This window comes from Chiloscyllium plagiosum, unplaced genomic scaffold (assembly GCF_037043375.1).
Source record: "Chiloscyllium plagiosum isolate Xiang-an unplaced genomic scaffold, Cpla_swu_hap1 HiC_scaffold_37, whole genome shotgun sequence".
Classification (NCBI taxonomy): Eukaryota; Metazoa; Chordata; class Chondrichthyes; order Orectolobiformes; family Hemiscylliidae; genus Chiloscyllium; species Chiloscyllium plagiosum.
Genome location: NW_028270175.1, coordinates 11,227,893 through 11,243,025, shown reverse-complemented (window position 1 = coordinate 11,243,025; position 15,133 = coordinate 11,227,893). Strand labels below are relative to the sequence as shown.

The 15,133-nt window shown below is 38.5% G+C and overlaps 1 protein-coding gene across 6 annotated transcripts in view; it reads right to left on the bottom strand.

Moving 5' to 3' along the window:
* agrn (agrin) overlaps window positions 1-15,133 on the bottom strand; it is a 531,414-nt gene that overhangs the window by 5,948 nt on the left and 510,333 nt on the right. For 3 of the 6 annotated variants that reach the window (XM_087980308.1, XM_087980309.1, XM_087980312.1), the window contains 3 exons: window positions 14,872-14,959; window positions 4,587-4,619; window positions 212-436 (listed from right to left, as the gene is read on the bottom strand). In XM_087980308.1, coding sequence (XP_087836434.1) covers window positions 212-436; window positions 4,587-4,619; window positions 14,872-14,959 — 346 coding nt within the window. The remainder of the gene's footprint in view (window positions 1-211; window positions 437-4,586; window positions 4,620-14,871; window positions 14,960-15,133) is intronic. The other 3 variants (XM_087980310.1, XM_087980311.1, XM_043676122.2) reach the window with 1 other exon arrangement.

Below are 15,133 nucleotides of genomic sequence, written 5' to 3'. Positions count from 1 at the left end.
CACATTCATGTTAGAAGTATTAATGCTATTTTAAATGTCTTAATATCTTTGCTAAAATAATGGAAAAAGATAAGTAGTTTGATACATCATACATTTAACAACTAGGATAACAAATAGAAATTTCTAACCAATTGTCTGCACTCTCATTTACTGTCCCCAAACCACAATTAGTAACTATTGAAATGAAAGGCAATATGCATCTCAAATGTACCTGTTAGCTTTGATCCTAATCCACTGATTTGTGTTGACTGGAATTGTAGACCGGAGTATTACCGGCTTAGAACCCAGGTCATAGGTCATCTGCACATACCCATCTACTACAGCCAGTGCAATGTAATCAGATCTCTCAGCAATTTTCCCACTCCACAGAATCAGTCCCTGCGTTGCTTCTGTTTTGATGCTCAGTTCAAAGTAATTCATTTGTATCGCTTTTTCGCTAAATACAGAAACAAAAGTCTTTAAGAACAGGTTCAGAGATTCAAATCTTAACATAGTGCCAGTACTAAACATTCACTACAAAGTATCACGTTTTGGGTCCACTAACTCCTCTGTCACTTTGACTCATCATAAATGATCAATTCTTAATTTACATTAAAAAGGACCAAGAAATTGACATTTTCACATACCCAGTGACCTAGATTTGTGGCTTTTGGGGTTTGTCTAGAAGAATAAAGAGATAGGTTATAGCCAGATTCAAGGAAGTTGGATTTAATTTGCTGTCTGCAGTTCATTTGAATGTTTTTGTGTACAGATTTGAATATGGCTTACTGGTAGTCAGAGCAGAATATTGTGTATAAGTATAATCTAAAGAAATGGTTCAACTAAAGGGTTTGGAGATGCTGGTGTTGGACTGGGGTGTACAAAGTTAAAAATCACACAAAACCAGGTTATAGTCCAACAGGTTTAATTGGAAGCACTAGCTTTCGGAGCGCTGCTCCTTCATCAGGTGGCTGTGCATTATACAACTGTAAGGCATAGAATTTATAGCAAAAGTTTACAGTGTGATGTAATTGAAATTCTACATTGAAAAATACTTTGATAGTTTGTTAAGTCGCTCATCTGTCAGAATGACCATGTTAGCTTCACTTCTTTCATATGAATCCATGTAAGATTCTGTTAATTCATTTTTGAGATTAGAATCAGTCTAAACATTATGGCACAGACAGCAGCACACAGGGGGCTAACACCTTCAACACATTATCTGGGCTGACGCCAATTGTTAAAGTTAACTGAGAATGTAACTTTTTTAAAAATGTTTTGTGATTTACATATGAAAGAAGTGAAACTAATATGGTCATTCTAACAGATGAGAGACTTAACAAACAATCAAGGTATAATTTCAGTTACATCACACTGTAAACTTTTGCTATAAATTCTGTATCTTACAATTGTGTACTGCACAACCACCTGATGAAGGAGCAGTGCTAGTGCTTCCAATTAAACCTGTTGGACTATAACCTGGTATTGTGTGATTTTTAATTCAACTAAAGGGAGCCTTCACAACAGTGTGACAACATTCTGAAAGCCTTCCGAAAATCCTAAGTCTTTAGAAGCCTTTGCCATAGTTGGAGAGGCACAGGATTAAGAGGAGACTGATAAAAACAACAGGATATGAAGCACAAGTCTGCAACTGACAAAAGCAGTCTCGCCACCAATCTCCTGATGGCCTGATGAAGTGGGAGGTAGCACTTCATGAGACAGCTGTGAGTATGGTTATCCTCTGGGCCTCTGTGCAATGCCCATAAGGATGTTGAGAGCCAAAGTTCAGGACACAGCTAATCATTACCATCACTGAATCTGCAAACCATAAGCTCCATGTAGCTTCAGTATCCTTGCCAACAAATAGCACAAACTCTCCTTATTGCACAATCTGTGCCTTATTGGTAAACCAGATCTTTAAAAAATGCTCTGCATTCCATTCTCAGATGCTGTTTCAGAGAAGTTGATGGCATATTGATAGGTGTACTTAATGAGACCATACACCAAGTACTAATCATCTAGTTAAGCCACCTTTGATACATGCCACTGAAAACCTGGTATTGTGTTTCAGTAGTATCATATTATTATTGTTTTTATCTCTCCACCCCTGAAGCTTCCAGCCTCATTCCTAATGAAGGGCCCCTGCCCGAAATGTCGATTTTCCTGCTCCTCGGAGGCTGCCTGAACTGCTGTGCATTTCCAGCACCACTCTAATGTTGATGCTAATCATATTATTGTTAGGCATCTTGTTATAATGCTGGTGGGTTTGATGGCCCAGTTTCTTTTAGGAAGAGGTAACCCCAGTCACATCTTTGGTCAACAAACTGAGGTGCTGGCAAATGGACACTCTCATGTGCAACCAGATCTCCATAAGCTCTGAAAAGGAGTCATATTGGACTGGAAACGTTAACACTGTCTCACTCACTACAGCTGCTGCCAGACCTACTCGGCTTCTCCAGCACTTTCTGTTCTGACCTCATAAGTCTCTCTCTCTTTTTGAAGCATGCCAGACAGGGTAATTCCCAGTAGGAAAACCCACTGGTGTCAGTAACAGGATGAGGAGTGACAAATTATTTACTTTGGCACAGAGGTTTGTGATAATGTAACTGCCTAAACAAATGAAGAAAAATAACCAAAAATGACTAAAATAGGCTTTCCATAACTTAAGTGTACTTTCCCCAATCTTAATGCTGACTAGCAATACTGGATACCTGCATAAAGTGTTTCATATCCTGCACATTAGAATGGCAGGAAATGTCATGCCTTACAAACCCGATAATGCAATTAAATATCCATCTGTATGAACTGGATGCTTTCTCTGCTGTTGGTTTCACCCTCTGGAAAATGCAAAGGGGTGAAAAATGAACATATCTCTGTGAAAATAGGGCTTCCACCCATTTCCTGTTCCTGCTCATGTGAATACTGATTTTGGGGTGGTATTCATCAGAAAATCTGGGCAGTGAACTTAAGAGGGTTAATAGACCACATAGGATATTTGCAGTGCCACAGACACAACATCCAGAGATAAATAACATTCAAAGACCAACCAGCATCAAACACAACATCAGAAGGTCTTTAGGTTAAAGAAACTGAGAGCAATCTGCTGTACAGCCTGACAAAGCTGTAAATTGGTTTAAATATCACAGAATCAAATCTACACCGATAAAGTATTTATACAGGAATCCTGGTGGTCTGATTTCAAGATTCATAAAGGTTCACAGTTTAGAACTGTACTGTCAGTGAAAGGCAAAAACAATTAGGTCGTATATCTACTGAAAGCTACAGCATTCTATAGGATCAACAAGCCAGGGAGATGTGCAGGTTCTTTGACTATTTGGGGAAGTTTACTCATCTAGATTGCATCAGGCTACATGCTGGTACTTGACAGGACATGAAAAAATCAGACCTAAAGATTGGCTTTCATCCAATGAATTTTTTTTTAGATTAAGTTGCTCCAAACTACTAAATGACAAGTGGGAACAGGGAGACCAAGGATAGAAAACTGAAATTTTTAAAATTACGTGAAGGAAGAATTAAAATGGCTCACACAGAGGAGACTGCAGAATATATAAAAGGAAGACAATAAGAAAGGCAGCCAAGTGTTTAGTTCGAATGACAACTAAGGCTTATATTAGCAGTTTCAGAAGGGATTAGACAAGTGAGGAAATCAATTGAGACATGCAGGTGGTGAACTGTGCGTTCTGTTCGTGAACTGGGAGAATGGTAAGGTGGTGTAAAAAAGTCTATTTTAAAACCATATAAACTCAAGTTTCTAATAAAGACCAAAATAATGAGAAAGGAGAACACACTGAAAAGAGAAGAGAGCAAAAGCCCAAGTAATGAGAGAGAATATTCTGCCAGAAACAGTGCAGGAAGCAGAATATGTAATAGTGATTAAAAAGAAACACATGCAAGTATTTCAAGGAAAACATGAAAAAGGATCAGGAATGAGTTGACAGGGTGGAACAAGCTAACTGACCTTCATTAGAGCTGTCCATACTAATAATAAAATACAGTGTAATCTTGTAGTCATTTCAGCTTTGTTAAGTTCAGCATTTTGAGGCTTTATCTCGAACAAACAATAATTTTAATCATCTATATATAGAATCTTGAATGCCAGACACTTTAAACCAATCTTGACAAATAAGTACTATAACTGCTGCTTTCTTGCTCCACAGTGGAGGAGGTTTGAGAGTGGGGATGTGAGAAGGAAGAAGAGGAATTTGCTTACAATGGTCAAAATAATTTGCATTTAGCTAATGCTATTTGCCTCCCTGCAACATCCCTACCACTTCCTAGTCGATGTAATGCTTTTGAAGTGTAACCATTGTTGTAACGTCAGCAATACATTTAATTACGCAAATCTTGATTACTTTTTATCAGTGTGACAGATTCCTAACCCAAAGCAATTGCGTGACTATCTTTGTGAATTCACCAAATGGTATAGATATTTACGTATGAATCTAATGAGCTGGAAAATCCAATCTTATAGCAAGCTCAATGTAGCTCTCACTTCCTTTATAATTGTACCCAAGACATCATGATGAAAGCCACCACACACAGGAGGACAGACAGAAGCAGTGAATGTAAGCACGGTGAAGACTCACCTTTGATCTGAAGGATAGTCCATGAATTCAGGACTTAGGGGGCAGAAAGAAGAATGCATGCATGCAGTAAGTAGCCATGAAGATCGTTTAATTGCTGAATCATTAAGGGAAAGCTAGACAGCACAATCTGTAAAAAGCCTCAATCAACCAATACATGTAAAGTCTAAACTAAAAATCTGAAAGCACCAAAATAAACAGACAGTGGAACCTGTTTCTTCAGTTAGTACACTTAAGGTGGAAAGTGATTTTAATTTGGCATTCCAAAAGTAAAAATCAGGAAGCAGTGATGTCGTCATAAAAGGTAAAGTTTAAGAAAATTGGCAGTAAAGTGTTGGAGCAGTAATGTGGGGCACAGCAATTTGGATACAGGGGGCACCTGTATTCCAACAATGCAGTGCTCAAAATAGCATTCAAAGATGTGTGGGGCTAGACTGCCTGTCAACCACTCTCAGCTGCAAAAGGTAAAAAAACATGCAAATCCAGGAGGAAACAGGACAGCTAAGAGAAAAAAAGGAATTTTGTTTTGTACTTTTTAACTAAAGGCAACAAAAATCTTTTCAAAGAAATGGAATTGTCATTCAAGACACTAGCCCAGATTGAAAACCTGAATTACCAATTTTCCAACCTCTATACAATAGTTGAATAGATAGACATAAAGAAAGAAAATTGACTACAAGATAGTCTCCTCATGGTGGCTCAGTGATTAACACTGCAGCCTCACAGCACCAGGGACCCAGGTTTGATTCCAGCCTCGGATGACTGTGGGGAGTTTGCATATTCTCCCTAATCTCCGTGTCTGCGTGGATTTCCTCCAGGTGCTTCGGTTTCCTCCCACAGTCCAAAGATACGCAAGTCAGATGGATTGGCCATGCTAAATTGCCCATAGTGTTAGGTGCATCAGTCAGAGGGAAATGGGTCTGGGTGGGTTACTCTTCAGAGGATTGGTGTGGACTTGTTGGGCCGAAGGGCCTGTTTCCACACTGTAGGGAATCTAATCTAATCAATTGCTCATTACTGAGCAAGCTGATTTGACATGGTTGGCAGCAGGGTTAAGGGAGCTTAAAACAAATTGTTGCTGCTCTTGGATCACTTTTGAGTGAAACCAATTGTAAAGCGGGTATTAAACAAGGACACTGTCAAGATAGTCATGTGATCTCCCCAAATGTCAAATGGTCTACTGGCTGCCAAGGCTAAGATACAAAGAATTTGTGAACTATTCTTCACAATATGGGACCAGCTGGGAGAAAGTTAGCAAGAGGACAAATAATGTACAAGCACAGTAACAATCATAATAATTTCTCTCCAAAACAAAAATTATGCCTCTTTCAGGTGTATAAGTGATAACATTTATACTTCCAACATGCATATGTTTTGAGAAGAACAGGTAAAAATGAAATCCTTAGCGATCAAAATTGCTTCTTGAATGTATTCTCTGAGGCAAGACAATATATCATTTTGATATATATGAATATTTAATGATATATTTGAGCAGATTTGCAGAATTAGTAGAAGGTCACTGACACAGCACATAAATGATATATAATTGCTTAAAGGTTCCGAGGGTAACGGTGCGATTGGTCTTCTTAACTGTTCAAGTTGAAGGACGAGTGTGATGCAGAAATGGAGTACTCTTCATTTTTAAACTTAGTAATGGCATCAAGCTCTCCCCGGCTAGGTTGGTAGTAATGGTTGCTGTATTGTATAGTTATAGTATTAGTAATAGTTACTTGATTTGGTAGAAATTTAATTTGGTCTGTAAAAGGTGATAGATAGCTCAGAGTAAAATGTTATTACATGGATCTCAGTCATGAATTGCTGATTATGATCTATTGTGAAGGTAGGCAATCACATATTACTCATTTTCAGACAAAATAATTCTCCTGAATATGGCATTTATTGCTTCAGAAAGGGCTGTTGAGCCATCTTCTTGGTTTGATGCAGCTCCTGAGCTAAAGGTATACTCTTACACAATACTCTTAAGTAGGGAAGATCTTTTAAATTCACTTGTGGTACGTGGGTGTTGTTGGCTGGGTCAGCATTTATTAACCCTTCCTAAATAACCTTGCAAAAGTTGTGATGAGCTGCCTGTTTGAATTGCTGTTGAGGAATTTGCCCCAGTGACTTTGAAAGAAAAGGACAAACACCCAGCTCAGCATAGTACCCGGAGATGACGATATTTCCATGGCATCTTTTTTCCTTGCCCTTCTAAGTATTGGAAATTGGAGGTTTGGGAAATACTGAATAGGATCTGAACAGATGGAAAGCTATTGTGTGGCCTGAAACTATCTTGGTTTGAAGTCAATCCTCATTTAGCATGTGAAAGCTTCAATTTAGACATTGGCAAGAGGGGATTGACGTAAAATCTCCACTGGACATGTGCTGCTGTTTACTGTGTAATTCACCCAAAATCAAACAAATTAATACAGAAAGGTAAAGTCACCATTGTTTTACCAGACCAAACGGCTGCTCTCTGTTTAGAGAGAGAGAGACGACTGGTGGTGGTTTAACCTGAGGGTCACCACGTCTCAGGCTAGGGGAGATGTTGAGAAAGAGAGCTGTTTGTGGTAACATCAGCCGGTACAAGAATTGAGTGTATGCTGTTGGTATTACACTGCATTGCAAATCAACTGTCCAGCCAACTGAGCTAACCAACCCCATAATAAAGGATCCAGGAATGTCAAGGGTAAATTAAGCATATTGCAGAAAGAGTTACTGCCATCCAGAGACATAGTGGTGCAATAGTAATGTTACTGGACTAGCAACAGGGATTCAAGCTGGTGGCGTGGATTTAAATCTCACCATAAAAACTGGTAGAATTTAAATTCAAATAGTAAAGAAATGTATGGAATTGAAAGCTGGTCTCAATAGTGGTGGCAGTGGAACTATCATTGATCATCATAAAAATAAAGTGGTTCACTAAAGCGCCTTAATTCCTTTAAAAACTTACTTCTCTAATCAACCTATTCAGGGATGCTATTACACACCTATGGAGCAGGTGGGACTTGAACCTGGATCTCCTGAGCTAGAGGTACTGATACTGCCACAAGGGCTCCTACTATTCTGCCATGCTTACCTGGTCATACCTAGATTGATTCCTAATCCAAAAGGTGTGGTCAATTCTTAAATCCTTTCTGAAATAGCTGAGCAACCAAGTGTAACAAGAGATGGACAGCAAAAAATAAATCATGAACAAAAATCATTGGTGTTAGATTAAACAGTGGAAGCTTGCCCAAATCCCACTTCCATCAAGATCAAAAAAAAAAGCCACCATTGTGCATTTCGACTGTTTGTACTTGTTTTTGAGGAAATTCTTAAAATTAACTTTTCTTTGGATGTACCGATTTCTATAATTCACAAAGACACTGAAGATCATTGCACACTAATTAAACTATTTTTATGATCAACCCATTTTTTATTCTCTTGGGACCATGCTACCATCCTCAAATGTATGAAGAAATAATTTAGAATGCAAAAATTAACATGTTGCTGTTCATTGCAAGGGGTGCTCCTAATTCCTACATTCATACGTTCACCTGCTAGTCCATTTTTGAACATACATTTGATTTTTTTCTTGACAATACGAAAATTTGTTTGATCAGAAACTTCTAAAATCTAAAAATCACAAAACACCAGGTCATAGTCCAACAGGTTTATTTGGAGGGTACAAGCTTTCGGAGCGCTGCTCCTTCATCAGGTAGCTAGTGGGGCAGGATCCTAGGACACAGAATTTATAGCAAGAGATCAAAGTATTATACAACTGATGTAATGTTCTAAAATGTAATGAGGCTTTTGTTTGAGTTGCTAATTATAGTAAAATGGAAATTCCTCCACAGGATTTCTTAGTAAAATAAAGAAAATAAAACCCAATTCCTTCAAAAGAGTGATTGCACATTACATTTGTGTTTAGTGGAGAAAGAATTTCCAAATCAAATTAGTGCTGCAATATTCATGCAGAACCCGGAGATTGCACGTATTAGTTTGGAGAATTAAAATCCAAATCTGGCTTCTGCAACATTACAAATACTCTCACAACGGTCATATTCTCCATGTGTTCCCCATCACTGGTTGGCCTTTAACTGGGCCATTTCAGAGGGAAATTGAATGTCAACCATATGTAGGTCAGACGAGGTAAGGTAGGCACATTCCTTTCCTTAAGACATAAGTGAACCATGTGGGTTTTTATGATAATTGACAATGGTTTCAGACTCACTATTAGTCTAACTTTGATGAGTATCAGGAAGATAGGGGTTCTCAAGGGAAAGAGTGAATATTAATTCACTCATCTCTCCCATGGAGTTTTATTCCTTATGAAGCAAAACCATTCCCAGATCATTCCATAAATGTGATTTTCTTCAGACACAAAGCTTGATTTGCTTCTTTGTCATAGAAGGAGCAAAATGTTATTCAATAACAAGGTCACTACTGTCTCTGACACTGAAATCATCTGCCTCCATGCAAGGTCAATATTGCACAAAGTGCTAGCCTGCTAAAACTTTCCTTTAATATTTTTCATGCACAGTACAGGTGCTTCCTTCCTATTCAACCTATAATCATACAGTATCAAAGAACTGTTACAGTATAGGGAGAGGCCATTCAGCCCAACGTACCTGCACCTGTTCTATTATCTAGAGCCAATCTCCTGCCTTTCTCCCCCACATCCCTGCACATCATTTCTATCCAACTAATCATCCAATGCCCTCTTGAATGCCTCACTTGAAGAATGAAGATTCAGTGGGTATTGGCAAAGGAGCAAGCTCATGAAGAATCAAAGACAAAAGAACATGAGCCATTTAGGGTCACAGATTTTGCTTGTGTTCTCCTTTCAAATGCTGGTGGGCAGTCTTTCTTTATCCAACATTTTCTGTTTTTGATTAAGAGTGCCAACATTTGTATCCTTCACCTTTTATCTCTGAGAATGGGAAAGTCTGTGGCTGAGATTTTGCAAGTTCTCTGGAGGTAGGTTGGGAGAACTGGTAAAATAGCAACAGAAGTAATTGGGAGGAAAGGCCTAGACCTTCCCACTACTCTAGGACACTTTCCGACTGTGTGAAAATCTAGCCCGTAACATTAATCATTCATCCTAGTATGATGTACTCTCTAGATACAATCTAATTTTGTCAAATATAATCTATATTTACATCGCTGAATGTTTCTCAGAGCCCTGTGGACATTGTATGAAAATTTCACCACCCACTACTGGAATTCACAAAGGAGACATTCCACTATTAAGCATGCACTGACGAGAAAATCTTTTGGATGTTGTTCAGATAGTAGTCTAAACATGCTGCGTTGCAAATTACACAGTGAACTATTAGTTATAAAATGAGTAGAAGCTTTGGTGCAACTATTTAAACTTCCCTGTCCTGAAACTACTCCCAAATAATTTTATTTGGCTAAAGATTAATGAAATGTTTTCTTAGTTCATTTGAATTCTTACAATGCAAGTCTTCCCCCATGTTTGCCATCGCTGTTTTCAGTACAGTCTTCATCAAGTTGTATGTATTACCTGTGGAGAACTTGGGTCTTTTTCTGATAACTATCAATACATATCCACACATTTTTAAGTAGATTTAGTGGTTTTGAATCAAAATCTCACTAGCAATGTGGTTGTGTTCCAATAAGGTCCATAAAGCATTTCCTTTCATTAAATTCATCTCTTGTTGCAAAGGGATGGGATAGTGCACAATTATAATAAAGAAAATAAAAAGTGTGCAGGCAGGTCAGACAGTGTCTGTAAACATCTAAGTCAATGATTCATCTAGTTACTCCTCACCAGGGCTCTCCTAAACTACGAATGCACACCCAAAACAGTAACTGATCATCTCTTCTTCCACTTGTTAATTGACTTGTTATCTGTTACAGTAGAAAAATTTTGGTTCCTGTTCTTTGCAAGATTGAATTGAAATGAGCTAAATAGTCATTTGAGTGGTGTGAACAGATCTGGACACCTCAGGAAGCATAGATTGACCTTGGAGGAAGTACAACGTAGGTTTACAAGAATGATATCTGGACTTCCAGAGATGAATTTATGAAGAGAGATTATACAAATTAGGCCTGTTTTCTCTAGAATTTAGAAGGCCAACGGTGATTGGGTAGATAAAGATAAACCATTTCCTTTGGTTGGCGATTCAAGAATTAGGAGGCATACTTTAAACATTACAGCCAGACTATTCAGGAGAGATGTTACGACTTCTACACACAAAGGATGGTAAAAGGTTTGGAACTTTGTTCCACAAATGGTAATGGATGCTGGTCAGTTGTTAATTTTAAATTTGAGGTAGATAATCTTTTGTTGAGCAAAGGTATTAAGGGATAAGAGCCAAAGGCAGGCATATGGCTATGCTATGATCTCATTGGATGGTGGAACAGGCCTGAGGGGCTGAATGGCCTACTTCTATTCCTATGTCATCCTTGCTTTATCTCAAGTAAGGGAAACACAATCTAAATGGGCAGCGAGGAGCACTGAATCTTTCAAAGTACAATGTAGCATTTTCTATTTCTGATTGTGAATGGCTATTCAGCTCCAGATGACTGCAAATGAACGGTAAGGTGATGTGATTCTGCTGTATGTGGACTCATGGGAAAAAAATACATATACCTGGTGAAAAAGTAACTTACTTTCCCTGGTGAGAAGGATGTTACAGAATGTAACAAGATGTACATGTGACTCTAGTGATGCTCATTTGCACTCACAACCTGATGTCACATGAGGAGTAATAGTTTGCATGGTATTATTTACTGAAGTGCATGCCCAGATAGTACACATGATATCACAATAAGAGAGATGAGGGATTTTTTAAAAAAAGAAATTCATTCACGGTATCTTTTTCTTGAAACAAATAACAAAACATTAGAGCTCTTTCTGAGAGGAAACATTCGACACATTTTGTTCCTGGCATCACCAGATCTTCAACAACTTCTTAAAAACAATTCTGTCCAGAAACATTTCTCACCAACAATTTCTGCCCTCACACCTACCCATCTAGCTCAGCAAGAAGCTTAAATCCCTTGTTTAAAGTATCCATGCTAATGTAAGCAATCATTTTAACTCCTGTGCTTCATTTCTTGTTTTAACCACAGAAATCCCCACAGTAGGTGAATTAATTAATCCATCCATTCACTAGTCAGGAGGTGAGAACAGGATTTTGCATACCAGGATGGAATCATTCTGAAAATAAGGTAAATGATGTAGGAATGGGTGAGATTCAAAATCTTTTTAACCAGAGAAGGCAGTGTAAGGTTTCCTCTTTGGGCCTGGAGGAGTATAGTGTGATAATATTGCTTCACAAGAATTTTTTAAAAATCTTTTAAGGTTTGTTGATACTAATTGACTCAAATTATACCATCAGATTTTGCTGGTGGACATCAACTTATTTTAATTGAATCATTAAGGTAAGGGATAAATGGATGAAGAGCTTTGACTGATGGAATATTTTGAAATGAGACTGCTGGGACACTGGTAGGTTTTGAGGCAGACATATGCAATGCTGCATTCTGTAAAAACATCTACATTCAAGCACAGTGGTTCAGTAGTTAGCACTGCTGCCCTCACAGCATCAGGGACCCGGGTTCAATTCTACCCTCAGGCAACTGAGTGGAGTTTGCATATTCTTCCAGTGCCTGCATGTGGTTGCTCTGGTTTCCTCCCACATTCCAAAGATATGCAGGTTAAGTGGATGCAGGTTAAGTGGGAAATGCAGGATTACAGCAATTGGATGGGTTGGTCTTTGGAGGGTTGGAATGGACTTGATGGGCTGCATGACCTGCTTCCACACTGTAGGGATTTTATGATTCTAGGCAGAAGATTCATGTCTAGCTTCATACTTCAGCATCGGGTTCATTTAACAGTAGAGGGCTTACGCCCGAAACGTCAACTCTCCTGCTCCTCGGAGGCTGCCTGACTTGCTGTGCTTTGCCAGCGCCACACTTTTCAACTCTTATTTAACAGTGGGTCCAGCAATTTGTGTGACTTTGCAGTTCCTTCTATAAATTGAATCAGGGGCAATAAAGCCCCACGGTTGCTGATATAGGTGCAAATGTGACTGGAAATACCAACTAGACAGTTTAACCTCCCGACCTTACCCCATCTATTCAGCCAGTTGGACAGGGATAAAAGCATCCCTTATTTATTTTATTCTTTATTAAAAATAAATAGTTTAAAAAAAAATTGAATTTTTATACAAAAGTACGATTTTCTGCTGAACAGAAAGATGTTTAGTTGCAAAATACTCAAGCTGCCGACAGACAATAATGATGTTCAGAGACATAGCCCAGTAGCAGGAAGGAATTATTTCAAAACTAATTACAGACTGAGCAAATGATTCCAACCTCACAGTCATGTGGTGGGAGTGAAAGGGAATAAAACAGCGTTTAGATAGCAGATTTCCTTGTCACAGTTCATCCCTGCTGTGGGTCCTGACCTGAATGCAGGTCATTGTGCCCTGGGGTATGGATACAGCTAAACCTTTCCCAAACAAGCATTAAAGCAGTCATCCAGAATTGTATGTGCACAGTCCCCAAGCAGCTGAGTCTTAGAGTAGTGCTGGAGAGGGTCTGATTTCAGGCTAATCCTCTGCACAAGGATGGTGCATAGCATACCAATGCCACAAGACAAACGCACTTTAATATAAAATTAGGCCAAAAGAAATATACTTTATTATAAAATTAGGGCAAGGGTTCTTGTGGTACAGTGGCAATGTCCCTACCTCTTAGCCTGGGTTCAAGTTCCACCCACTCCACATGTAGGTAACATCTCTGAACAGTTTGATTAAAATATCTATAAAATCAAGGCAATGAACTGATTCTTTTCTTGTTATATAATTAAATAAACAGATAAATCAGAGACTGTGGGAGAAAAGATGGTACTAATATTCTGACAGTACTTGAAATGTTGCACGTCCAACAGTATCTCACACTCTGTGGTTTTATGTCTCTAGAAAACCACTACAGAATATGCTGGAGATCTCTGCATAGATTTTAAAGGCATCCACCTATAACAACTAGGAGCTATTTAACATCTTCAATTTAAGGTACTTTGATTTTGCAGAAGGCCTGTGGTCTGTGTTTCTAACACCCAAATCTGTTATGGCTGATGTGAGGCCCCTTGAGATATCTGGTGGGTTTGCCATTAGCTTGCACAATGTTAGTGCAGTAGCTGTCAGTCCCACTGGCATAAGCCTTAAGGCAATACCAACATAACTTTCATTGTTTACAAAATACTTGGGAACAGAAATAACATAAGAAACGCAGATTTTGAGAAATGATAAAGTATGAAAAGTAATCCACAGCGCATAGAGAAATCTCCAACATGCCTGGGGTACATTAGCTCATGTTTGTATCTCACAATCCGTCACTCCCAACACACACTTCCCACATACATGCCATTTCCTTGCATATTTGATATCATGTCACATACGTATCATGGGGAGAGGGATATTATATGAATGAGTTCATTATTTGGACATTGTACTTACTCTGGGATCTCGTTTGCAAGATGGCTTGAGAGTAGAGAAAACAAGGACATACATAAGAGACAAAACAGACACCACACCATAAGAAAACTGGGACAAGCACAAACCACTTGTTGAAGGAGAATTTTCAGCAACCAGATAAAACAAAAGAAGGCAAGAAGGTTTCAGTACAGAAAAACTGCTTCATACTAAGATTTCTGTATGGATTGACCAGTTACATATGAAGACTTAAAGTGACACACATAGATTTAAGCATCAGAACAACACAAAAACAAGAGCCAAACTGCATGTTTTTACAGTGAATCTTGACCTTTCTAACCTTAATTAACCTGCAATACTGTAGTATTTGAACCCTCCTCATTTTCAATACACAAGTTATGTCAAATCTTCAAAGGTCTTCAGAGTTGCAGTTGCCTGTTGGGGTTAGCATCACCTTACAATAACTATTCTTTATGTTTGCCGATTAAAAGTGACCTTGAAAATAGATGTAAGCCCTCAGTCCCCAAAGAGAAAGTTCTAGTGAAAGTCGATCAACTGGTATGATACAAAAATCATACTCATATGGGAATTAGATATTGATTTCAAGGTGTGTGCAAGCCAGGTCGAAGGCAAAAGTGCATACCTTGTCCCACTATCTGTGAGAATTGTCTTCAAATAGTTTAAAGATGTGTGTTGAAGATATTGGTCAGGTAGTGAATGGTGCAGAAATTTCAAAAATTAGGGCAAAAGTAAATTTCAAGTCAATTTGGTATTTGATTATGTCAAGTATTGAACATTTTATCAACAGTTATTCATATGCAAAGAACGTGACATACCTCCTTGTTACTGAATTGTGATATTCTATGAATGTCCGTCCATTAAACGCCACAGATTCACTCTCACCTGCAGACTTCTCTTCAAGCGCTACAGAAACAGGGGAAATTGTAGTCAAATTATAGTCAGCCATCACTTTTAGAATAAAGCTAAACACATGGCTTATAAACATCAAATGCTGGAGATTGCTTGATGAAGAGTCAACTAAACCTGAAACGTTAGTTTACTCTCTCTCCACAGATGCTGCCTGACCAGCTGTGATCT